At 35.4% G+C, this 26,556-nt stretch overlaps 1 protein-coding gene, 1 long non-coding RNA gene and 1 other non-coding gene across 4 annotated transcripts in view; 1 reads left to right on the top strand and 2 right to left on the bottom strand.

Moving 5' to 3' along the window:
- The window catches only part of LOC126824636 (deleted in malignant brain tumors 1 protein), a 57,546-nt gene extending 38,164 nt beyond the window's left edge, over positions 1 to 19,382 (top strand). The window contains exons 1-13 of one of the 2 annotated variants that reach the window (XM_056101552.1): positions 664 to 777; positions 1,592 to 1,738; positions 3,523 to 3,604; positions 4,275 to 4,396; positions 6,320 to 6,472; positions 7,507 to 7,585; positions 8,446 to 8,585; positions 9,974 to 10,147; positions 12,135 to 12,234; positions 13,088 to 13,209; positions 13,645 to 13,824; positions 14,182 to 14,379; positions 17,560 to 19,382. In XM_056101552.1, the coding sequence (XP_055957527.1) occupies positions 1,669 to 1,738; positions 3,523 to 3,604; positions 4,275 to 4,396; positions 6,320 to 6,472; positions 7,507 to 7,585; positions 8,446 to 8,585; positions 9,974 to 10,147; positions 12,135 to 12,234; positions 13,088 to 13,209; positions 13,645 to 13,824; positions 14,182 to 14,379; positions 17,560 to 17,936 (1,797 nt within the window). In that variant the 5' untranslated portion in view covers positions 664 to 777; positions 1,592 to 1,668 and the 3' untranslated portion in view covers positions 17,937 to 19,382. Of the gene's footprint in view, positions 1 to 663; positions 778 to 1,591; positions 1,739 to 3,522; positions 3,605 to 4,274; positions 4,397 to 6,319; positions 6,473 to 7,506; positions 7,586 to 8,445; positions 8,586 to 9,973; positions 10,148 to 12,134; positions 12,235 to 13,087; positions 13,210 to 13,644; positions 13,825 to 14,181; positions 14,380 to 17,559 lie in introns of those variants that run through there. The other variant, XM_056101551.1, reaches the window with a different exon arrangement.
- LOC130013273 (U6 spliceosomal RNA) lies at positions 5,288 to 5,391 on the bottom strand. Its single transcript, XR_008788669.1, has one exon. It is a non-coding gene; the product is annotated as a U6 spliceosomal RNA (small nuclear RNA).
- Positions 19,383 to 21,872: 2,490 nt separating the features above from the next.
- Positions 21,873 to 26,307, bottom strand: LOC126824652 (uncharacterized). The gene is made up of 4 exons (XR_007681600.2): positions 26,218 to 26,307; positions 24,494 to 24,654; positions 24,195 to 24,389; positions 21,873 to 23,250 (listed from the first exon to the last, which is right to left on the bottom strand). It is a non-coding gene; the product is annotated as an uncharacterized LOC126824652 (long non-coding RNA).
- Between the last annotated feature and the right edge of the window lie 249 nt (positions 26,308 to 26,556).

The raw sequence follows: 26,556 nt of genomic DNA, 5'->3' as shown, positions 1-26,556 counted from the left end.
AATTTGATTGGTCGATGCTTTGGGACACGATAACTTTAGTTCTAATTAAGTGAGAGTGGGGACACTTAGTGTATAGGTTTATCTCATCAATACCTTGAGTAAGTTCCATAAATAAGCATTTTCTGCTTATGGGTAAGCAGAGCGATAAGCAATTTGATTGGTCGAGACTTTGGAACACAACTCTCCTTCTAATTGAGGAAGAATGTTCATACTTGGTGTAGGCATTCATTATGTGAATGTCTTGATGGAGTTCGATGATAAAGCTTGTCTGCTTACGGTCAGCAGAGATAAGCAATCTGATTGGTTGATAACTTTGGTTTTAATTAAGTGAGAGTGATGAAACTCTGAGTATAGATTCGTTATATCATTACCTTGACTAAGTTTGTTAATGAGAATTTTCTGCTTAGGCTAAGGATCGATAACTTTGATTCTATATGATAGAGAGTGATCAAACTTAGTGTATAGGTGATAATTTGTTTGATTGCTTGATACTTTTGAAAAAAAATAAATGTGCGATTAATGAATATGTGTCATCTATTTATTTTGGGATTTCGGCGGGGGACATCAGCCTCACTGTTGGCTTGTTATTTTCCATTTGACATTATGGTATCCATAAATCTCTTTTTATTTCAACAATTCCTTCAATTTTCATTTGCAGTCATCAATCTCTGTATTGGCAAATTAGAACTGAAAGTGACAACAAAGTGATTTCTTTAAGCACGGATCCCCATTTAATCACCAACACAAACTGTATAAATCGGCTTCAGATATATGATGGTAGGTACACAATATTCGTTTAATTCCCTTCCCAGTCCCCGAAAGCAAAAATGATTTATGTCGTGATATTGATCCTCAGAACATTTGGATCCTGATTTTCTGAAAACCTTGTGAACATGATAAAAGCTATATTATTTAACGGAAATATTTTATATTAGGTTTGAAGCATTTTGGCCACAAGAAGATGAATCCTATAAATTCTCAGCGTTTGACAGCCTATGATCAGTGACTTTCCGTTCCGAAGTTACCCGCCTTTTCCGAAAACCCTTTCAACGCGATAAAGGCTACCGTTTGTTTTTCTAATTCGATGCGAAACATTAGGACAATGAGAGGATTAACCCTATTGATTTTTGCTGGGGGTTTCGATTCCCCGGTTGTACATGACAAGGAGTAGGGTCGCCTGTCCAACCTCGTGGGTTTTCTCCGGGTCCTCCGATTTCCTCCCACTGTTAAAGACCCCCACGCGCAAGCGAATTATTGAAATAAAATTGAACCATGTGTTAATCCCGGAATGACCTAGTTTGTGTCGAGTGGACGTTAAACCTCATCTCTCTCTCTCTCTCTCTCTCTCTCTCTCTCTGATTTTTTCTGTTCTCCGTTCATCTATTGCATAATGGTGATTCTAGGACCAAAATGGGCTCGGTCATCGTTTGCACAGAATTTTGAGACGTGTGTGATGACTCGGTGACCAGGACACACATGATGAGAGGCTTAAGGAAAACGAACATTTTGCGGTTTGTAATCTATTAGAAAATATTAATTTGAAGCTTATAAAATATATTTAAGACTCAAACTTTTTCAAATGTTTTAACAGGGTCAGATAGCCGTGGTGATGTCATATCTAGCTGGTGTTTAGGAACGAAGGAGAGTTATGTATCAACTGGTAATGTTATGTATTTAACCCTCCAGTCACACAACACTATCCCACCTTTCAAACTATTAGTATCACAGAGAAATAAAGGTAGGCGTCTTTTTATTGCCCCACGCCTTTCGATGAGAAAGCAGGGGACTATTAAAATGGGTCCGTCCGTCGGTCCGTCCGTCCGTCCGTCAGTCTGTCCGTCACACTATTTTGGACACAATAACTCTCCTTCTAATTGAGCTAGAATGTTCAAACTTGGTGCAGGTGTTTATTAGGTCAATGCCTTGATGGAGTTCGAAGAGTAAGCAGAGATAAGCAATTTGATTGGTTGATGCTTTGGGACACGATAACTTAAGTTCTAATTAAGTGAGAGTGATGAAATTTAGTGTATAGTTTTGTTACATCAATACCTTGACTAGGTTTGATAATGAGCCTTTTCTGCTCAGAGTAAGCAGAGTGATAAGCAATTTGATTGGTCGAGACTTTGGAACACAATTACTCTCATTCTAATTGAGCTAGAATGTTCAAACTTGGCGTATGTGTTTATTACGTGAATGCTTTGATGGAGTTCGAAGATGAGAATTCTCTGCTTAGGGTAAGCAGGGATAACCAATTTGATTGGTTGATGCTTTGGGACACGATAACTTTAGTTCTAATTAAGTGAGAGTGAGGACACTTGGTGTATCGTTTTATCACATCACCACCTTGTCTAAGCTCGATAATGAGCATTTTCTGCTCGGGATAATCAGAGCGATAAGCAGTTTGATTGGTCGAGACTTTGGAACACGAAAACTCTCCTTCTAATTGAGGTAGAATGTTCAAACTTGGTGTAGGCTTTCATTAGGTGAATGCCTTGATGGAGTTCGATTATAAGCAGAGATAAGCAATCTGATCGGTTGATGCTTTGGGACACAATAACTTTGGTTATAATTAAGTGAGAGTGATGAAACTCCGAGTAAGTTCGATGATGAGAATTTTCTGCTTAGGCTAAGGAGCGATACGCAATTTGATTGGTCAAGACTTTGGAACATAATTAACAACTTTGCTTTTAATTGAGGTAGAATGTTTAAGCTTGATGTAAATGTTCATTAGGTGAATGTCTTGACTGAGATCAATGATTAACATTTCGAGCTAAAGCTAAGCAGAGATAAGCAATTTCATTGGTTGATGCTTTGGAACAAGATAACTTTGATTCTATCTGATAGAGAGTGATGAAACTTAGTGTATAGTTAATAATCAGTTTGATTGCTTATACTTTTGAAAAAAAAAATCTGCGATTAATTAATATGTGTCATCTATTTATTTTTGGGATTTCGGCGGGGGACATCAGCCTCACTGTTGGCTTGTTTCAAATTACAAGATGACATAGTGACGCTTAGTGAATGTTGTACAAATGTATTTAATTGTAATAATCAATGTCAACTTTTTCTTATCATTGCTTCTTACACTTTGGCACTGGATCCTATCTAGACACAAGTTCAAATGCACTCTCGGTTTTAAACGATTTCCGATAATTACCGTCATAGTTGAAATTGATGCACAATATGTCTGTTCAGGAAGACATAGAAGTCTGTTGTTCATCAATGATTTCTATCTGAGTGATCACTTAGGAAAGGCATGGGTCATTTTTATTAAGATAAAGAATCCTATTGAATTGGAAGCTTTCCGATAATTACAGCAACATATAGTCAACTTAAACTCCCAATTCCTCTGCTAGAATATATCGACGTTTATGTAAGGATGGTGCTCTATATTGGCTAGGGTATGCCTTCCTCCCTAGAACACCCGATGCCACTTTTTATTTGAGGATTTCACATAGCTAATACGCTCTTGTTTTAATTTGATTAAAACGAAAAACATACATATTTACTACAAATTTTCAGTTGAATGTTCCGAGGGAAGTAGACCTGCCACGACAGCTTTCCAGTATATAACTTCACCATTCTATCCTGGCCATTATCCAAAGTAAGTATTGGTTGATTTATTGTTATCATTATTATCTACTTTATTTAGCGGTATATTAGCAGTCATATTTAAACATTTGCTGTTACATTGGTCATTTGAGACAATGCTCTATTATCTGATAAAGATGACCAAGAGGAATTGTTCAAGGGATTTCGTTAGAAATATTGATGTTACTTTATTTACAATGTTGCTGTTGTCCCATGACAACTGAAATATGGTGTGCTATGATAGTATACTGTATGAGGAATCAGAGAAAAACCTGTGACCCCACCGCTGAGATTTTACATTATGTCATATTAGCCCTGTGTTGGTTTTCTATGGACCCTTGCGCAAAAATAATTGTTTACATGTACACATGTATATAGGGAAAAGTTTAATTTTGTGAGATTCTGACGGGATCATTTCTTTATTTAAAAAGCCGTGTAGCCTGGGTTTCCAGACCTGGTCCCCAAGCGCTACCCATCTTACTGTTGTTCTTGTTGGGGCAGGCGATCTTCCTAAAATTTCTAATGGTCCGCTAATTCTTGTACAATCGACGTTACATGAAACATGGCCAATTAAACATCCATTGACAGCTTAATTTTGACGTGACGCCACAGTTCTAAGATGGCTACGATGACGCTATGACCTGTTCCTGATTCGTATAGTACGCCCGTATTTTTTCTTTTAGTTCCATGTACTGTAAATGGTATATATCAGCAGATTCACAGTATAGGATCCAGATAAAAATAAATCATCTGGATCTAACCAATACCCTTTTTACATGTGATGATTATCTGAGGATTAATGATGGTAATTATAATCAGTTTCTTAAGAATAATCAAAATATTTTTTTATGTAATCATATACTGAGACGCAATGGAAACGTTCAACTGATTTGACTGCAAAGATATATTGCAGCTGAAAGTTTTGGTATGATTGTAAGCCCCACTCTCGGTAAAGTGATACTTCCAATGGTTCCGATTCTTATCCCCCTTGAATTTACTCAACAAAGCGTTTGCGATGCTTTGGTGTCAACTTTGACATATCGTTGCGTCTTCCACAGAACAATAAGAGTTATATTGACCCCGGGGGGGGGGGGGGCTGAATGGTTAGCGTGTGCGCGCCGTATCATAAGGTCTGATTTTGAGTCAACTGGAGTGGTTTCGATTCCCCGGTTGTACGTGACAAGGAGTAGGTTGCCTGTCCAACCTCGTGGGTTTTCTCTGGGTGCTCCGGTTTCCTCCCACTGCTAAAGACCCCTACGCGCAAGCGAATTATTGAAATAAATTAAACCATATGTTAGTCCCGAAATGACCTAGTTTGTGTCGAGTGGACGTTAAACCCCCATCTCTCTCTCTCTAGTCTCTCTCTCTCTCTTAACTTAGGTATATCTCTGAAAGATCTCGGTTCCTTTCGATATGGCCCTTGAGTGTACGAAAAAACACGTTTTTAGCTTGCAGACACTTTAGAGGTCACAATTTTATCCAATTTTGTATGTTTGTAACCCAAAGTTTACGGCGACTTTCGATATTCGCGCACAACTTCATAAGTTATAGACCCTGATTGTGGTCCCTCAAGAAGTCACAATTTGTATGTGATTTACAAAACTGTTCGGGTATTGTCAGAGTATTGGTTAAGGTGTGTGTGAGTTAGTTGTATTTTATGTCCACATCCGCGGAGGTGATATCGCAGACAAAAAAAAAAAGTATGGAACGCTTCAAGAATTTGCGTGTCATCCTTGCGCGGGGTCCATGCTAATCTTCTCTGTATCGTTCCAATTTTAGTATATGTACTACGTTAAGGTCACTTTAAATCTATTTATAGCTCATGCTGATGTAATATTGTGTCACTGTGCACGGGGAGTTTTGCTTGACAACGTGGCTGCACAATAAAATCTATCTTTTTTTCTTCAAACATATTTGTTCCTTTGTAATAACACGGTTTAGGTCATAATGTTTATCCGATTTTGATTCAACTTAAAACACATCACCGTTACACCATAATGAAGATTGAGTTCGAATTTCGCTAAAATCGAAACAAAATGGCCGCTCCTTGTACGCAAAAAGTGTTAATGTAAATAATAAGAAGTTTGTGGACGCTCTAGAGGTCACAATTTTTGTCCGATTTTTATGAAACTTGAAATATTTGTCCATATCCCAAAGATCTTAGTTCCTGTTGATATTCGAACATTTCAGACCATATCTTCCTGGATTATCACCCGTGATTGTTTTTTTAAAACTAGTTCTGGTTCTCTTCAAATTGGTTGTAGAACATTGTGGTCAAGAGAGGACCAACCCTATCGCTATTCATCGTACCGGAGTTACCCCTATGTTCCGAAAACCTTGTGGAAACTATAGAAACTACAGCTTTAAGCGAATAGATTTTACAAATTTGATGTGAACCCTTAAAACTGTAAGATGATTTATCCTATTGATTTTTAAATTGGATGTGAAACACTGGGGTCGGAGAGGTTACCGCTTCTCAGTTTCAAAATTCTACGACATTCTGTTCCAGAGACATAATATCTCTCCGGAAAAACTTGTGAATAAGATATAGGTCAGATTTCTTAAAGGCACAAAGGATCCCTTTCAAATCAAATTTGGTCAACATCGAAAATTTTCATTCAGATAACCTGCTTTCTATATTTTTTCGGGTCTTAGCTGCTGTGTGGAGCGCATTCCCATGCTTTGCATGGCTATATTCATTTTACATTTTTCTTAATAAACACTTCAGCTGTACCCACATCTGACAAGATATGCGATAACAGCACTGGTGCTGAGCTTTCATACATTACTAAATATGACTGGTTAACAATAGAATTTAATAGTAATGGTAGCCATGCAGCAAAGGGTTTCAACATCAGCTATAAAAAGTTTCAGAGTGGTGGTAAGTTGCATAAAATACTATACAAATATTATTTCAATAGGATAAGGTTGTTACATGGATAGGCGAAGTGAATATATATACCCTTTGTATTCACTTTTAATTTGATAATAATCTAAAATATATTGTACCTGTATAACTTAGCTTTTGTGTATATCTATCTATACTAATATTGTGACTGTCGTTTGTCTGTCTGTTTGTCTGTCTGTCTGTCTGTTCGGGGTTGGCGGCTACACTAGGTCTGCCCGAGTCTGAAATTTGGGGTATAGGGGTATCTCGGACCGGGGAGTAACATAGGCCAGGTGGCGTTAGTCTACCACTTCCGGTTTCGGAGTTATGACCCCGAGCGAAGCCGGGTATCCTGCTAGTATATAATATATATATAGATCAGAATTAATGACCAGTTCAAAGGAGGGCAAACAAAACGTAAATGTTATGATCTAATCAGCGACTCGTAGTCATGCTAAAACAGTCGTACTTTCTATTAGGACACACGATACCTAGACCAAAGATTATGTGAAGTTTAGACCTCCTCCTAATTAAAGGATGTTTGGTAAATAAATCTTTTCGTATCTGATTATCAAGTGACATTTGAACGCTGTTTCGGCTTGTCACAAATATCTGCAATTAATACATTATTGAATTATAATAATGTTTATTATTCAAATATGTAGTTAAATTTGCCTATTTACGAACCAGTGTTTGTTTAACAACTTTGAAGCGTTCCGTTTCAATTTTCCTAATGAACACGTTGTTTGATTCTGATTGGCATATCTTATAAATTTAATACACAGGTTAGGTTCGTCTAACAAAATTGATAGAAACCAATTGGGGAAACTAGGCTGTGATAAGTAGAAACTATAGAATTGACCACTCTGACATGTCCTCAAATTGATAATGGTATTTCACATGGTTGTATTACACAACGTTGCGACGATGTCATATATACATGTATGAGATTTGTGTAATTAAGTTTTCACAAAATGTTGTAGATATGGTTTGAGGATAAGACCTGCATATTTAATGATGTTTTTCAGGAGATTGTAATCAGGATTTTGTTGTGGATCTGTCACCTAGATACCTTAACTCTACAAACTATCCCAGCATGTATAAACGGTAAAATTTAAATACAACTATTTACTTAATGTTTTAACAAACAACGCCCAGTTAGGTATTAGAAAGCCTGGTAAACACCCGGTTTATTATTGTAACGGTTAAAAATAAACTTCAGGTTTATTATTGTAAAGGTTAAAAATAAACACCAGGTTTATTATTGTAACGGTCAACAATAAAGACCCGGTCTATTATTGTAACGCTTAACAATAAAGACCCAGTTTATTATTTTAACAGTTAACTGTGAAATTCCGTTTTGATATTAGAACTACTAACCCAATTTATTATTGTAAAGGTTTACAATAAAAACCAAATTTATTATTGTAACGGTTAACAATAAACTTTCGGTTTATTATTGTACGGGTTAACAACCAACTTATTATTTGAGAGTTTATTATTGTAACGGCTAAAATTTAACTGGCGGTTTATTATTGTAATTATTAACAAGAAATCAAATGAAATAGAGTTTACGTCCTATAGTGTGCTACACTTTAGCCTAAAGCATCAATGTCCCATGTTAGTTAAAATTTTAGATAAAACGCTGGCCTTTATTGCTATGATAGTGCAAAATTGGCGGATCTGGCCGATTGGCATTTCATATTCTCGCTTACAAAGTACCATTGCCACAATAATAAACGAATTCTCGATTTTCTATCCTTCAATAAACCGGATCCGTGCTATGGGCATTGTCTAATCCACTCAATGGTTAAGCCATCCGATTGAGTAGGATGTTGAGTATAGCCTTTTCATGTGAATATATCTCTACATTTGAAGCCAGACAGAAAGTCACTGTTTAATCCGCCACTGCACAAACGTTATGTAAACATGGGGGTAATTTATAAAAGTTTTGGTTCCCATTTCAGAGGATTTGAATGCGTTTACAGATTGAATAAAGATATATATTTTGGTACTGATTACAGCATCGTTGTCTCTGTGGTAGCTTGTGATCTACCACCAAAAATATACCAACAATGTAAAAGAGACCACGTTAACGTCTACGATGGTAACGTATTTTATTAAAATTAAATTTCTGTAAATATGAATTGTTTTACTTTTTTTGGTAAATAATAATAAAAAATGATATCTTTAAAGAGAGAGCTTTCTCATGCAAACCATTGGACTCGCACTGGTCCATATACTCGATTATATGGAACACATTATCTTTGATTCTAATTCAGTGATTGTGGTGAAAGTCTCCACATACTTTCATTACACCATTGCCATGACTAAGTTGGATGAGGTACATTTTCTGCTTAGGCTAAGTAAAAATAAGCAATTTCATACACACTTTTAAATGAGCGAGTGTGATGGATGAAACTTGGTGTATTGTAGTTCTCCATTACCGTGATTAAGATCGATCGTGGTCATTTTTACCTTCGGTTACAAAGGGTGATAAGTAATGCGTTACTCGTAAGTTTTTGAAACTTGCGCCTGATCCTTTTGATGTGTGCCAATAAAATATGGTTCAACTAAGTAATTTGAGTGTGCGATGCGTTATTAAAAAAAAGTAATTTATTTCATTTCTAAAAACATATAATGATTCATTAAGTAATTAATGAGTTAAACATTTCTTGTAAGCTTAAGGTTCACTATTAGCTTCTCTCTTACTTTTTATATTACATTTATTTAATGGAAACCATAAAATGGAAATTTTAACAACGTTTATATACATGATTTATACCACAGTGAAAACAAACATGATTTGTTTATTTCTTTAATCCAATTATAAACTCAACTTGCAGTGATCCCTGAAGTTTGAGTATGATTCCCCGGAAATTTTGAAACTGAAAAACAGAAGCAACTAGATGTATCGCAGCAATTGCATATTAGATAGCTTAACTTCTATTTCAATGAAGGGCGATTTTTTTGGGAACCGTAACGTATCTGTGGCAGTTGATTCGAGACATGGTCAAATCATAAATTAAATGGACAACTTTCATCTGCGAATGTCCGTGCTTTCAGTACGAACGATCATTAGCGTGGAAAATGAAAGATGTCGCTTTTCGTGGCCGTGATCGTGGTCGCGGTCAGTATAAATTAATCTTTAGTAAATTGAATGTTAGTTTAGGTTGAATAGCACAACGCTGACGCTAAACTAAAGAGATCACATTTCATTGATAGATTACCATATGACGTTGAATTTGGGGGAATTACTTTTTCGCGCGGAAAACTGGGGAGTTTATTTCCAGAGCGAATCATTTGAATTTTTTGTTTTTGCATTAATTAGCTGTGAGTGTGAGGTCAAAAGTCAGATCAGTAGGAACAGGGGTTCATGGTCACGATCGGGTTTGTGCTCAATCTAAGTGACCCTTACCTGAATGGCAAGTCAACTCGACACTAACTCAGCGTTACGCAATCCAAAACATGAAATAACCAGATCTTGTTTTGCAGGTTCTGTTAAAAATTATCAAGACAAAGTTGGAACATTTTGTGGTGATGAAGATAAGTTCACTGTGACAGCCAAGTCGAGGAGTGTTTTGATCGATTTTGTAACTTCTGGAATAATTTTTGAATATTACAAAGGATTTCAAATAAAGTATATGCTTGAGAGAACTACTAGTACTGGTAATAATATTAATGTTTTTTTTAGTTGTGGAAAATACACGCGTTCCTAAAAAGAGCAAGCAAATGACAATTTGGATAACCTAAATTTAAAAACAATATGAAAATATGTCCAAAAATAGACCTTTTTTCATAACCCTAACACCCAGTAACATAGGATATACCTACTGCATTTATTAATTTAAAGCGTTTTCCGCATTGTCGCCCTTATTTTTTTTTTTTTTTTTTTTGACGCCTTCGCCCACAACTTCAACCGGCAGACTCTTGCCATTTAGACGACGACCACCGCCAAGACCGGTCGCAATACGTCTTTCTTGTAAATTATTATTATTTTTTTTTCATTTTGAGTGACGCTTGTATTAGTACAGGCCCTGGGACTCTACAGCACAGTGGTCGCTTGTGGCTGCCCCCGCCCCCCGATTCATTCACTCGATTTGATATTTTCTGTTTATTTCTTGCTCGCAGGTTTGTCTGGCCGGTTTTGTTTTGCGTGCAGTGCTTTTCTCCTAAACATACTATAACATAGCGCATATTATCATACATTACAATCCGATTAAAACACAGGTCCTGTTTCGTTTCGTTTGTTTTATTTGTCTTTACTACATTTAGTCTCTACGAATGTTAGTCTAGATGCGTTGTCAATTTGAGAATAATAGGTCATTGGCTAGATTATCCAGCCTTTTACATTATGATGAACAGAGTCTAAAGGAAGGTAACTAGTCCTAAAACAAGATGTCGACGCCCATGAAATTAATTAAAGAATTGCAATTTCAGAAAATACATTTGCCAGTTCAATATCCAATATTCTCTTTTTTATTTTAAAATCTTTCTCTTCATGGGCCATATCTATGATTTTAATTAATCCCAATTCGTTGTCACGATTCATGTTTATTTATAATAATCATAGAAATAGACCATTTCTATGTAATAATGCATGGATTATGTGATTTATTTCGGGAACTTCACTTGGCCAAATATACTGGATAATCACCCACATAAAAAAAAACGGTTACGCATGGGCAATAGAACTTTTCGCAAAATATTTGACAACGGTCCCAGACCAATGAATCGGTCTGTTGCAGTGTGTTCTTGGGGTATAGTACACGGAACGGCAGGTATCCCAGTAGAAACATCCACGCTGATTGGTTAATGAAAAGTCTGACGTCATAGGATCAAAAGCCGCGCGAATGACACCAGGCGCGACCTCCCACTGGTGAGATCTTCATGTAGTGGAACCATCGAAAGTATAAAATATAAAACGAAACGAATTATAGATGTGTATTTTAATCAGATTGTCAGACATTACACCATAGTCTAACATAATAACTATCAATATCTTTCATCTATATTTCCGGTGTGATTTCCCCTTGTCAGTGATGTAGGACGGAGGGCCTGACAAGGACAGCTGTCTAGTCGTTCGGATGGGACGAAAAACCGAGGTCCCGTGTACACATTGGCGTGCACGTAAAAGATCCCTTGGCAGTTGGGATTCGATGTATAGGCCGTAGCGCCGCTGCCCGGGCAAAATTTCCCTCATAGCACACTGTATGGCGTATGCCCGTCTTCATTAGCCCAGTTTAGGAGCAGTAGGACGTTAAACCCCAATTCATTTAATTTCTTTCATCTATATTTTATCAGTTCTAGAAAAAATAAAATTTAAAACAAACTGCATAATTTAAATTCTTTAATTTAAAATTCTAAACCTAAACATAGATAAAAGACAATTACATAACTGCATTAAACAAGAGATCCACAGACATATTTGAATGATACTTGAAAATTCCAAGCTGTGTTTGGGTTCAGGTTTGATATTATTAGTATCTCACACAATTATTATGTTTTAGACAAAATTAATCCAGATATTAAATTTGATTGCAAATTGTTTGGTTTTTTTTTGACTTTTCAAATACTCTATGAATTACATGGTGTTGAATACATGGTCGTCTTAAAGACAAATTACAATGATTTATTTTGTAATATTTGATTTCAGGAAATAGTGATACATGTTCTGTAGGACGACCATTGGAACTACCAGCTTCTTCAATTGCTAAATATTTTACTTCACCAAATTATCCCGATAAATATAGAAAGTAAGTTTAAATCGTGCATGTACCCTATCCTGAGTACATATTACATAATGAATTAAAGCTGCATTATGTTAGATTGAGATAAAAGGGCTGTAATAGTTCAAAAATACATAATTAAAAATGAATATATGGATGATTTCAGTCATATTGCTTTTATTGAGCGTAGTTTTGAGTATTTGAGGTTCTGACTATATAGTGTCAATTGTCAAGTGCCATTGTTACGATATAACCCATTTTGACATTACATTATCAAATGGCGATTGTGTTTTAATCAATTTAAAATCACGGCCATCCGATGGTCTTGTCTAAGAAGTTGATAATGGACTGATATGAATAAATGCTTAATTAGTAATTCATATAAAGCTGATTTGATTCTTACATAATGCATCCTTAATACTGATCCTAAAAATGTTCATATACAATACCAATTTGTGGTATCCCGTTAGCTCTGTTAGTTCACTTTCATATTACAAAGTAAAACTATCAGTTAACGTAAAGTTCACTTTTAGTGTGAATATATATATATATATAGAGAGAAATTAGGTTTAACGCCCACCTGACATAAACTAGACCATTTAGAGACACCAATTTTATTTCAATAGTTAGCTTGTGCGTAGGGGACTTTCGCAGTGAGAAAGCCCTCGAGGTTATACATGTGACTCTACTGCTTGTCATGTACAAGCTCGGAATCGAAACCATGCCACTTGACTCAATACTATACCTTATGTTCTAAAATGCACATGTTAAACTATTCGTATGCCCTTAAGGGCCTGTGTCTCCTAGCTTCGTTCAGACTATTAGATTCGTGTTATATAAATGTTTATTGGATTATTGTATGCATGTATATATTTTACAGTGATCAGTACTGTCAGTGGCGTATAACTTCCGATTATAAAACTATTGTATTTGAAGTGATTGATTCCGATTTAGGACCTAAACCTATCTATGACAATGAAGATAACGTCAAGGTCTATGACGGTAAGCATTGATTTTAATATATTTCCCAACAGTATATTTCAAATTTTAATAACTATTTCCTTAATTTAGTGTTGACATTTCTAGTCGCCGTAACAGACTGTTTCATTGGCTAATCCCTCACTTCAACCAAAACGCCGGTAATATAACAACTCTTCCAGATCCTAGTGTAGTAAAGACAAGTAAAACAAAATTTTGAACTATAAAAAGCGAAACTAAATAGGATCTGTGTTTTAATCAGATTGATGAAATAAATACATGAAAAAGTTAAAAATTATAGCATGTACAACAAACTTAATAGCGGTTATTTCAATTTTACTCTTTTGTGGTATGCCCCCCCCCCCACCTTTACCGGATGTACTAAACCGTTTCCCCCCATCTGTCTCCATTTCTGGTTTCAAATAACAGATGCTGTAAGTGATCTCTTTTTTTTTCTAGGTAATGATAGATATGGCGACCTTTTGGGTAAACTATACAGTACACATGAACCAACATACCTTAGCTCTGGTTCCAATCTTTATATTGAATTTACCTCCAATTCCAATGGTGTTTATAAAGGGTTTAAAGTGAAATATTACACAATGTCATATAGTGTGCCAGAGGGAAGCCAATCATCAGGTAAGTTCACATTGATTTTTTCGAATGGCATTTTAGCGATTATATATGTGCAAAATTAGCTCTTTTCATTTAAAAAACTAATTTCTTCAGCACTAAACAAATTGCCCTTCTCTTATTATTTAATACTGGAAGTATATGGTCGTCACTTCATGTAAATATTCCTTACATCAATGTTGGTGTGATTGTTTTGAAAAACGTCTAGAATTGTGTTTGTATTGGTATGATAAGGAACCCTATCGAAATTCATAATAGCCCACCTTATTACCCTGATCACATTGCCAAACATATACTCTCCCTTGATAATCATGTGATATACGTATGGAAATTTGCAAAATGAACTTTTTGTGATTATTTCAGATACATCATACGGAGTTATGGCTGGAGTAATCAGCAGCATTACATTGTTGTGCATCTTTATATGTGTATGCCTATGTCGTTTCTGTATGAAAAGAAAAACCCCTCCACCGAGACAGTCACGATCAAACAGCCAAAGGGTCGTTTTTAACACTTCTAATAGTACCGTATTTGTTGTTCCACCAGTTTATGATGCAAATAGTAAGTACTTGAAATATGTGTTACAGTTTATTATTAAAGACCCGGTGCGTCATTTACATTTTCGCTAAACTATCATAATTCTCACGGCTTAATTCACGTTAAATAATCCTAGATTGATTATTTAACATTTAATTAAGAAAACAAAATATCAACTTTAGATAATATCTCGGCTTGGATTCAATCGCATTTAAACCGTCCCATCATGGTAAGGTCTAAATATTTAGACGAACTGCGGATGTAAATAGGGCTAGGACAAGGGATAGGGTTAGTGTTAGCACTAATCATGTTTACATTTTGTGACCTTTAATCATATCTGCAGTTGGCCTTAATATTTAAACCCAATAAAAAAGATTTCGGCGTCTTGGTACGCTCCAGGATAGCATAGATCGATGAAATTTCAATTTATCACAACTCTGTAAATACTGAACGGAATTGAATCATTTTTCGACAGATATTCCTATTAGAGATTACTCGTTCACAATATTATAGTTTATATCATTGACATAACTTTAAGATCCATGTCCACTGGTGTTCCTCGGTGATGCTAGGGGAAGTTTAGTGGCTCTGTAAGACGTCCACTTGATTACCTAGGGGTCCCGTGTTGATTGTACGAAAAATCACGTTTTTAGATTTCGGCAACCCAAGAGGTCACAATTTTTATCCGATTTTGAGAAAACTGAAAATGTATGTTTATAACCCAAAGATCTCGGTTCCTTTCGATATTCGTGCAAATCGGACCGCAACTTCCTGGATTGTGGCCCCTGTACCAAAAATGGCGTTTTTAGCTTGTGGTCCCCTTAAAGGTGACGCATTTTATCATATTTTAAAAACCGTTCAAAATTATCACCGTTTCACCATAAGGACGATTGAGTGAGAATTTCGTGAAAATCGAATCCAAACTCCCCCACAATTTTTTTTTATCCGATTTTGATAAAACTTAAAATATATATTTATATCCCAAAGATCTGGGCTCCTTTCGATATTAATTGTGCATATCAGACAGTAACTTCATGGATTATGGCCCCTGGTTTTACGAAAAATCGCGTTTTTAGCTTGTGACCACTCTAGAGGTAACAATGTTTATCCGATTTTGATTAAACTTAGCAGACATGTTCATATCCCAAATATCTTGGTTCATTTTGATATTGTTGCATGTCGGGCCGTATTATCCTAGATCATGGCCCCTGATTGTACGAAAAGTCGCTTATTTAGAATTTTCTCTGCTTACCTTTTGTAAAATGTGAGCGTATCTTTCATGAAAACCGTTTATTAAAAAGATTTATATTTTGTCCCCCTCCTTTCGAAGAAAGCAGGGGACTATTAAAATGGGTTCGTCCGTCTGTCTGTCAGTCCGCCACACTTTTTGGGACACAATAACTCTCCTTCTAATTGAGCTAGAATCTTCAAACTTGGTGTAGGTGTTTATTAGGTCAATGCCTTGATGGAGTTCGAAGATGAGCATTTTCTGCGTAGGGTAAGCAGAGATAAGCAATTTGATTGGTTGATGCTTTGGGACACGATAACTTTAGTTCTATTCTTTAAATGACATCTAGAAGCACGGTTAACTATTCATAACAAAACACAACACAAGGTATTTATGGATATAACTACTTCTCTGTTATTTAATAACGACGTTTTGTAACACATCCATGACTTGATGGATAGTTATCGTTAACTTGAAAACGTGACCAGGCCCCGAGTTCACAAAGCATTCTCAGACTTAAGTTGAGAATTTACTCAAAATTGTTCGCCTTATTTTAACTAAAATATAGCTCTTTATAATAAATTTGTTGTTTTAATGTATCAGATATATCAATAAGAAACTATATGCAAAGTTTTGTGCTTCTGGATCAAAGATATTTCTCATAAACAGTGATTGAAAGTTGAGCAAATTCTCAACTTAAGTCTGAGAATGCTTTGTGAACTCGGGGCCTGTATATATACCTTGTGTTGTGTTTTGTTATGAACTTTAGTTCTAATTAAGTGAGAGTGATGAAACTTGGTGTATAGTTTCATTACATCATTACCTTGACTAAGTTCGATAATGAGCATTTTCTGCTCAGGGTAAGCAGAGCGATAAGCAATTTGATTGGCTGTGACTTTTGAACACAATAACTCTCCTTCTAATTGAGCTAGAATCTTCAAACTTGGTGTAGGTATTTATTAGGTCAATGCCTTGATGGAGTTCGAAAATGAGCTTTTTCTGCTTAGGGTATGCAGAGATAAACAATTTGATTGGTTGATGCTTTGGGACACGATAACTTTAGTTCTAATTAATTGAGAGTGATGAAACTCGGTGTATAGCTCCATTACATCATTACCTTGACTAAGTTCAATAATGAGCATTTTCTGCTCAGGGTAAGCAGAACGATAAGTAATTTGATTGACTGAGACTTTGGAACACAATAACTCTCCTTCTTTTTTGGGTAGAATGTTCAAACTTGGTGTAGGCGTTCATTAGGTGAAGGAGATCGATGATTAACATTGTCTGCTTACGGTAAGCAGAGATAAGCAATCTGATTGGTTGATGCTTTGGGACACGATAACTTTAGTTATAATGAAGTGAGAGCGATGAAACTCCGAATATAGATTCATTATATCATTACCTTGATTAAGTTCGATGGTGAGTATTTTCTGCTTAGGCAAATGAGCGATAAGCAATTTGATTGGTCAACAACTCTGCTTTTAATTGAGGTAGAATGTTTAAATTTGATGTTCATTAAGTGAATGTCTTGACCGAGCTCAATGATTAACATTTCGAGCTAAAGCTAAGCAGAGCTAATCAATTTCATTGGTCGATGCTTTGGGACAAGATAATCTTGATTCTATATGATAGAGAATGATGAAACTTAGTGTATAGTTTGATTGCTCGATACTTTTGAAAAAAATAAATGTGCGATTAATTAATACGTGTCATCTATTTATTTTGGGATTTCGGCGGGGGACTTCAGCCTCACTGTTGGCTTGTTTTATCCAATTTCTACCACTGCTTTAACAAGTACGAAAGTACTATGGACCAAGAACTGCACATCACGCCATATCAAAAATGGAACAATCATACGCGAAGATGAAGAAAACATCAAAAAGATTTATATTTTAAAATTACATTTAAACCACTGCTTTAATAAAAGAACAACCTCAGAAGTAAAATACAAACAATATTTATGTTCTATATTATAGATACGTCATCACCCCCACCATACTCCGGGGTGTCTAGTCCTGAATATAATATCACAGCACCTTACTATCCTGGAAACATACCCTCAGTACCACCACCAGCTTATTCCGAATTACCAGCCTATGAAGATTCAGCCAAGTATGAAATACATGAAACTAGAAGCCACCCAGAGCCAAATCCGGTACCAGAACAACCACAACGGCAAATATCAAGAGATGACTTGAGAATTCGAAGAAATCCACAACAGTTCCATGTACGAAGGCGTAACAATTCAACCCAATCCATAGACAGTCAAGAAGACTTAGCTTTAGTAGACGAAAGGGAAGTGACAGGCATTGACAATACAATCAATCACCGAAATTATTCCATTCCACTATAACTTAACATTTCGCCAAGTTTTATATAAATTTTTAAATTAAAACATATTTCCCTTGATTATATAATCGAAAATCCTTTAAATCCAAAGATGTGTTTTTATGTAGAAAATTTATATTAAATATTATATTAAATACACTTATTTGCATAATAGTTAACATTTAAATGTAATTATTCTGTTAGGGTTGCATGTGTAAATATTTCACCACCCGACGATTTCAGAATTTGTAGGTCTGCTTTCAGAAACATACCTATGTCTCTGTTAAATGCCCTATACATTAACAAACTGCATTATATGATGGATTTTATTCCAGCATAACTATTTGACTTTATCAAAAACAAAATTGTTGACTACACCTATATATTTGCATAATAGTGAGGGCGTAAATGTAATTTTGAAAGGAAGCACATGTTTAAATACTTTCAGAATTAGTAGGTCGGCTTTCTACATTATAGAAAACTGCCTATTTATCTATTAAATGTCCCCGTACTTGCATACATTAATAAACTACATTACAGATACATGTATATGTAAGATTGTATTCCCGTATAATATTTTATTTTATTCCCGTATGAATATTTGACCTTTATCAAACAGAAACGAACTAATGTAGATCAACAGTAAACATTATTGGAGTTAGTACCAGAATTTACAGGAATCATTTACGTTTTATAGTAACTAATGTAGAGTGATCTGTTTCCCAAGAAAACCATGCATTATTCTGTCGATCGACTGGAATGAAAATTATTTATTATGTTAGGTTTATTTTGTTAACGCCAATAAAACATTAAAACCAAGCTCTATATAAATGATCAGTGCAGTGAACCTCTCCTATAAAATGATTATTTATTACACATGGTTCTAATAACTTGTTATAATTGTGTCATGTGTTATTCTAAATAATGACAGGTAAGGATCATATTATAACTGTCTCGTACTTAGTTTCAACATGACTCTTAGTACAAACATCATGGTGTGTAATCTTTTATAATTTCTGTAGACAGCTATTCTCGACACAAATCAACACATTAAATTGAATCAAATAGATACTTATATATATTGTTAACCCAAGTCATAGAAGTCGTGTCCTTTTTACATTTTATGTGCATTGATTTTTTCCCCAAATCAACCAATGAAGTTGACTCTTGATGGAATAATGTAATCATTTTCACAAAGTGTCTTCTTGGGAGTTTTAATTTTTGGACTTTTATAGATTCAAGACCCAACATTTGTGTGTTAATAGTTCAGTTTATTTACGAACTATTTGTGATTGTTTTGTCTTGTTATTTTGTTCACATTATGTTCCATGTTTCATCATTAGTCTAACAGCCTTTGTACATTATAGTTTGCTAAGTATTAACAAATAAAAACAATAATATAAAGTTAACTTACTATGTAAATATAAACATGTTATATGACTCGTATATATTTTTGATAATTAAAAAAAAGTGAAATAATCACGGGTGTTTTTTTGGTTTATTAGATTTTATGATATCAACAGATACTCAAATGTCCGAATCTGCGATAACCTTATGAGCAATTAATTTCATTGGTCTTCCAATTGTGCTAGTTGACTATTCAAAATATTTTATACACAGTCTTCTTGCGTCTTACCTTGGACATGGTGTTAAATTCACCCATTATGTTATACTTAAATCTTGTAGAAATTATTAATTGGATACGACTGTATCATTTCGCAACTAAACACTCAGAGGGCACGTCGTTTTAATACCACGGAGATATCGAGGTATCACTTAGGTTATGAAATGCTCTGTTTGTGACACAAAAACATGATAAATTGATTCTAAAAATTACATTGCATAATTTTGGTTGGCCAAGCGTTATAGCCGCTCCCCGGGACGACTTTGCCACGACTAATTTAGTTTTGTCTCCCGCCCTTCGAAGAAAGAAGGGGGCCATTAAAATGGACCTGTCTGTCCGGTCGTCCGTCCGTTTGTCCGTCAGACGTTTTGGGACCCAATAACGCTCCTTCTAATTAAGCTGTTTAAACTTGGTGTAGGTGAATGCCTTGATGGATTTCGAAGATGAGCATTAATTGCTTAGGGTAAGCAGAGATAATCATTTTGATTCGTTAACCCTTTGGGACACGATAGCTTTGGAACTTATTGGACGAACACTTTTAATATGTAAATAATCTGCGGGTCAAGCTATGTGGTTTTTACTGCGAGCACTTCGCTTTTCCACACAAAGCCAGCGGATTCTTTTTCCCCACGGGTTTGTCAGTTGGACCTCCTGTTTAACTTTATTATGACAAAGGGAGAAGATGGCCCACCCTCTCTTCTTACGACAGCGTGTTTATAAGTGTGCTTTAAGGAACTTTTGGTATCCGAGGACACCCCCCCCTTTTTTTAATTTGTTTTTAACAATTTTCAAGTGTAAATTATTTAATTAAATCAACCTGTCCATCATATCATATTCATTGTATTGGACGTTAAATCTGTAATAAACCACAACAACAACATAGCTTTGGTTCTAGTTAAGTGAGAGTGATTAAACTTGGTGTATAGTCTAATTATATTCCAGTTTGATTGGTCGATACTTCGTAGCTTGATAACTTTTATTCTAATTGAGAGAGTATGGTGACACGTCGTATCTAATTTCATTACTTTAATACCTTGACCAAGTTCAGTGATGATCATTTTCAGCTTAGGCTAAGTAGAAACTTCAATCTAATTGTTCAAGGCTTTGTTAGACAATAACTCTCCTTTTAATTGACGCAGAATGTTCAAACTTGGTGTAGGTGTTTATTAGGTGAATGCATTGACAGTGTTCGATTTTACACATTTTACACTAAGGCTGGGCAGAGGTAAGCCATTTCATTGGTTGAGTCTTTGCAACACGATAACTGTTGTTCTAATTGGGTTAGAGATTCATTATAGCTTCACTAAGTTCGATAACGAGAACAGTCTGCTTCGGCTACGTAGCGATAAGTAATTTGATTGGTCCGAGCTTTGGAACATAATAACTCAGCTTTTAATTGCGGTAGAATGTCTCAATTCATTGTCGATGCTTTGGAGCAAGATAACTTTGAGAAATTGGCAAAAATATCATTTTCATCTTCAAATTCCAACGTTTGAAGATAACTACTCCATGGTGGAGAATAGAAAACAAGGGAGGTAATTGTGTTATTATTTCCGGTGTAAATGAGTTTTAAGTGTGAGAATGACACCTATGATCGTATAATAGTGAGTTGACAACCTATTGAGCAAAAGACATAGAAATAATTATGTTTTGACTTTCTTAGAAAATATAAAATTGTAACTTTAAAAAGCTTGACTGAGTTCGATCGTAAACATTTTCTGCTTAGACTAAGCATAGATAATCAGTTTAATGCAAGCGATGGTCAAAATTGGAGCCATTAAAAAATTCTTGGTTTTGGGTCAGGGACAAATTTTCGTTTGCTTTGTCTGTCTTCGTTACCTTTGTCGAATTCCAATAGCCAAGGTTTCTTTTACATAAACAGCAATGTTTACATGGGTGGACCAATGAAACTACCATCATAACTGATAAAGTTTTTTACAATCATTAGTCGGACCTAGTATTGCCTGGATTATGCAGGAAAAGCTTTTAACAGAACATTTCAATACAAATTCTCTTTAAAGCTGCTGCTGCATAATCCTTGCTATATGTTATGAATTATCTGCAATCCATCATGACTTTTAGAAGAATCATCCCTCCACTCCCTTATTCTAATTCCACGCCTCTGTTCCATTTCCCGCCCAGTTGAAAAATCCTATTAAATTTTGATTAAATCCATTAAAAGGTTTGGGGAGTCGACTCTATCAAAGTATGACACTGATCAATTGCATTCGATAAGTAACATCCATGCCATTAATATGTGACAATGCTCAATTTTCTATTTTATAAAATATGAACTATTATTTAGATGCAGTGAACTTATTGAACCCAGCTGGTTTTGATAATATATGATACTGGCTTTCCAACGGTACACTTTGTTCTAAACTCTTACCACACTAAGTCTTTAGAAAAATATCTTCACTAGGGTGTCCGTTCTATCAGAAACCATCGTCAAACCTTGTTCCCCGAGAAATGGTCACGGATCTGGAGGTTGTGACCCGATTACATGTTTTGTATTTTGGCGAATTATATATTTTACCTTGTAGCCTTGGACTGGTAATATAACTCTCTAAATCCCCAATTACCAGCCTTTTACTTATTAATCTTGCTGACATCCACGAAAATTTGTTCTCCGCAATGAACACGTAACAAAATTATATTTTTTTCTTTAATGATATTAAATAAGAAAATTTAAAAGACCGATTGTATTACTAGCTTCGAGAACATCACTAAAACATTGGGATAGATCTGACGTGTTTGGATTAGCAATGATTCGTGCATTTTAATTTCACCTTGCTAAACCCAATTTGTTATAAATAACATAATTACACACAAGAAAAGTAAATCTATCACACCCACTCCTTGCGACGCCAGTCTGTCAGTATCGCATTTTGTGATTGGCCGTTTTCTTCAAACGAAAATGTCTGTCTATCCGACTGGATTGATATTAGATCATTTTGAGCCCGTGTCTGGTATATGCTTAATTGTAATTGTGAAACAATAATCAAAAGTTTTAAAGGAAAATCATTCATAGCCATTTCTCCCTTAATGACGACTCTGTTCATGATAGTTATTGACAAATAGAGCTGTGTAGATGCAGACCTGCTCTCGGGTCACGGTGGGTCGAACCAAAAGGTGTCATGTCTAGTATTATCCTAACTGCAGGTTGCTACTCAAATATCGCCATAAACTATGCTGCGCCCTTTTCCATTAAGATCTCGGCTTATTTGTATAAAAAGGGAAGAAGTGCACAGGCCCATCTTAGACACCCGTTGACTATTAATGCACATGTCACCTGTTCCTCCTGCTTATAGTCCAATACAACATGGTCTCACTATTATGTTTATTTATTATTAGACGCTTGTATCGGAAGAATGCTGCAATCCAATAGTGTTATCAATTTCCAAAGGATCAGTTTCTTGGTTGGAAATAATGTTTCCACTAGCGTCATTTTCAGAACTAATATGCCTTTGTATACGCAACTGGCGTGGTGGACTTCGAATTCTCTCCCTCGATATCCGTCGTTGCGGCCCCCTGAAATCTCGTGCCTCTTCATCATTATTCGTATTATCAGTTATCACATATTGAGCCGCATTTTCGTAGCTGGGTAATTCTGAATAAGATGGAGGTCGTTCACGTGGTATAGTTTGGACGGGTTCGGAAACAGATGTGTTGTCCTCATTTAGTATACTGGTATAAGGTGGTGGTAAGGTACTATCTGTGTTAAAACGATCAAATACAGATTGATGAAATTACATTACAAATTGAATGATGGTTTTGAAAAAACAAATACCAATGTATATCTATCGAAATGGAGAAATGATAATAATAGGTTTTTAAATACATCAATTTAAATCATTATCCCAGTCGAAGCAGAACAGTAGGACGTTAAACCCCATTTCATTTTATTTCTTATATACACAAGGACACAGCAAAACGTTCCGTTCGTTATACATAGGTGTGGCAAATGAGTAGTGCCGTGTTTAGATGAACCTAAGTTATTCCACTTCACGACTAGATGAAGATGAAAGTGTGTTTTAAACACAATTGAACAAAACCGATAATAATGACAGATGTTTAAGACCACATGGCGTGTAAGAAAGGCTTATTATAGTGTAAAAAATATTACAATCTGATTAAAATACAGATCTATATTTCGTTTCGTTTCTTTTATATTTCGATGGGCTACACTACATGAAGATCTAACAAGTTATAGCGATAGGTCACGTCAGGGGTCAAAAGACCGACTTATGACCTATGACGTCAGACATTTGATTAACCAATCAGCATTGATGTTACTAGTGGATTACCCACAGTTCCGTGAAAAACACGCCTAAAGCTCGCCGTAACAGACCGTTTCATTGGCTTATCCCTGACACCATTCAGAACACGAGTTAAATAACAACTCTTCCAGATCCAAGTGTAGCAAAGACAAGTAAAACAAAATTTTGAACTATAAAAAACGAAACAAAATAGGATCTGTGTTTTAACCAGATTAAAAATATTATACACCGTGGGTTCTTGGCCCCCAAGACTCTGAAACCCTAGGCTCCAGCCCGCCACGCATAAATAGGTAACTCTGGCACTGCATATAATCATATCAGATGATATAGAAAATCACTATTTCTTCAGCATTTCTGTATTCAGATATTAAGGACTTACCATCTAATATATAGACTGGTGAAACAATAAATATTGCACTATTAGATCTGTTGTTAACAGTTCTGTCGTTTTCTTCATCTAAGTCCGTTGAATCGTTTCTTCTACAGCAACAATAGTACCAAAAGAAAGCAAATACCAAAGTTCCCGCGATTATACCACACACTAACAGAGCAATTGTATTACCAGATGGGCTCTCTTAAATATAAGAAATATATTACTTTAAATAAAAGCCTAGCTAATACTGGTTTAAAAATGACAGATATACAGGCTAAAGGAAAACGAAGAACAATGAAGCTTACCCGATGGAATGTTCGGTGTAGTCGTGCCTGATAACATCAGATATGCTGTGTTAACATTTTAACTTGTTGACCTTAATGCAAAACCAGACTTGTCCAACCCTTATATAAATTGGCTTCTCGGTACCCGTGAATCTCCCTTTAAAACATTCAACTGTCTTTGGCTAGAATTAATATAAAAAGATATTTTAAAATGCTGTAATGATTTTTCCGCCTTTAAACATAACCGGTTGATTTGGCTGCAAGTGTTAAACTTGGTATGCACATTAATATGTCTCTAAAATGTTGCCTGTTTGTCAACCGAATTCCACAGAAAAAAAGTTAAACCTAGCTGCTGAGAAGCGCCACCCAGGACCAGTTATGCAGATGCAGAAAGCGAAGTTAGCAGTTCATTTGACTCAACTTAAAGAACAATGTTGATCCCCGCCAATTTTACATATGTTTATGTTATCACAGCAAACAATAATTCATTAAATAGGCAGACCATATTCGGCTTACGTTCAAGTATTTGGAACACTCGTGGATGAGCCCCAGTGATATTCGTGTTTAAGCGACATTCTAGCCCTTAGAACCTGTTAATGCGATGGAGACTTCAGTGTTCGATAGATTTCTTTTTCAAATGTGGTGGGAGAACGATCATCGGTCCAAGACATACGTTTTTGAGCACCACCCTGTAAACCTTGTAAACAGTTTTTAAGTGATTTTATTTTCAAATTTTGTGTGAAGCATTGAGGTCATGAGAAGACAAGGCATATCGACAATCATCTCTTCGCGAACTTCCATCCAAAATTTACCGCCCTTTTTGAAACCCCTGTTAATATTTTTTTTAACAGATTTGTTTTTAAAATTTGGCGTGAAGCAAAAGGACTGAGTTTTAACCCTATTGATTTTGAAAGTATGATCACAGTTTTGGGAAATAAAAGTGTCCTCATCGTTATAAACAGTTTAAAAATTATAATATGTTGGAATAGCTAGAAGTCTACTACATCTAAGATTATTTTTCAGGACTCGATACAGGTCTTCATGATCCACTAAATATCCCTCTAAACAAAATAATATTGTAGCCAAACATCCCCGAAAATAAGAAAATAACTGAATTAAAGTCAAGATTTGAAAATGTTTTAAAGAGGTTATACACAGCACCATCTTCAGTCTTATTAGATATTAAGGCCGCTTGAACTCAGTCACCTACATTAGTCTACGGGTTGTCAGTCGACCGGAGACTCTTCTTCGTCTTCGGGATATCACACATGTTTATTCTTTTGGTTCGTTGCCTGGATTCGTTCCCTATACGGGATTTCAAAGAAAAGGAGTCTCTTCCAAGGGGGGGTCTCAGACTGTCAACTGACTAAAATCCAAATTATTACCTACAATATTGCAAGAGTTCTAAAAGAATCTCTCTTTAGAATGGCTTTTGGTTTGACATGGGACCAAGTTGTAAAGCGTCAGAAATATATTTCTAGAGAAATCGTGTGTTTAATTCAATTTGTCGTCGCATTCACAGTTATTGTACGCATATTTAGTTTAACGTCTGTCACGCAGATATCAAACGCCAAGCCTTTTATTCAGTCCAAGAGGGTGAGATAGTAGGATGATATAAATCGGCCACCATATATTATCAACAAGATTTTAAACATAATATTTCATGTCTATTTATTTATTGATCATTCATGTTAATAATCTACAGTACTAAACGTTGATTTCAATAAAAACAATTAGAGATTTACCTGTGTGTAAATTAATATTTTCAGGTGAAATGATGGATATTATACATGTGCTAATACCTTGAAGACACAGAAATAAAACACCACTCCCATTACATTTTATTGAATTTCTTTATCTATAGGTATATAATCACTTATAGGCTAGAATGTCCATTATAGAAATTTCGTCATAATAATTCTGCACTTGATGACCATATCTACGACTGATAACGCAGTTATTTAAAAGTAAACAAGAATGTCATTCAATGTTTACATTGTATGCGCTGTTTCTGTTTGTAATATATACGTGTTATAATTCTATGGGATACAATTATTACTGTTCATTTCTGAGTGACGTTTAGA

This window comes from Patella vulgata, chromosome 6 (assembly GCF_932274485.2).
Source record: "Patella vulgata chromosome 6, xgPatVulg1.2, whole genome shotgun sequence".
Lineage (NCBI taxonomy): Eukaryota > Metazoa > Mollusca > Gastropoda > Patellidae > Patella > Patella vulgata.
The sequence above is the reverse complement of the archived record's forward strand: the minus strand, read 5'-3'. Positions and strand labels throughout refer to the sequence as shown.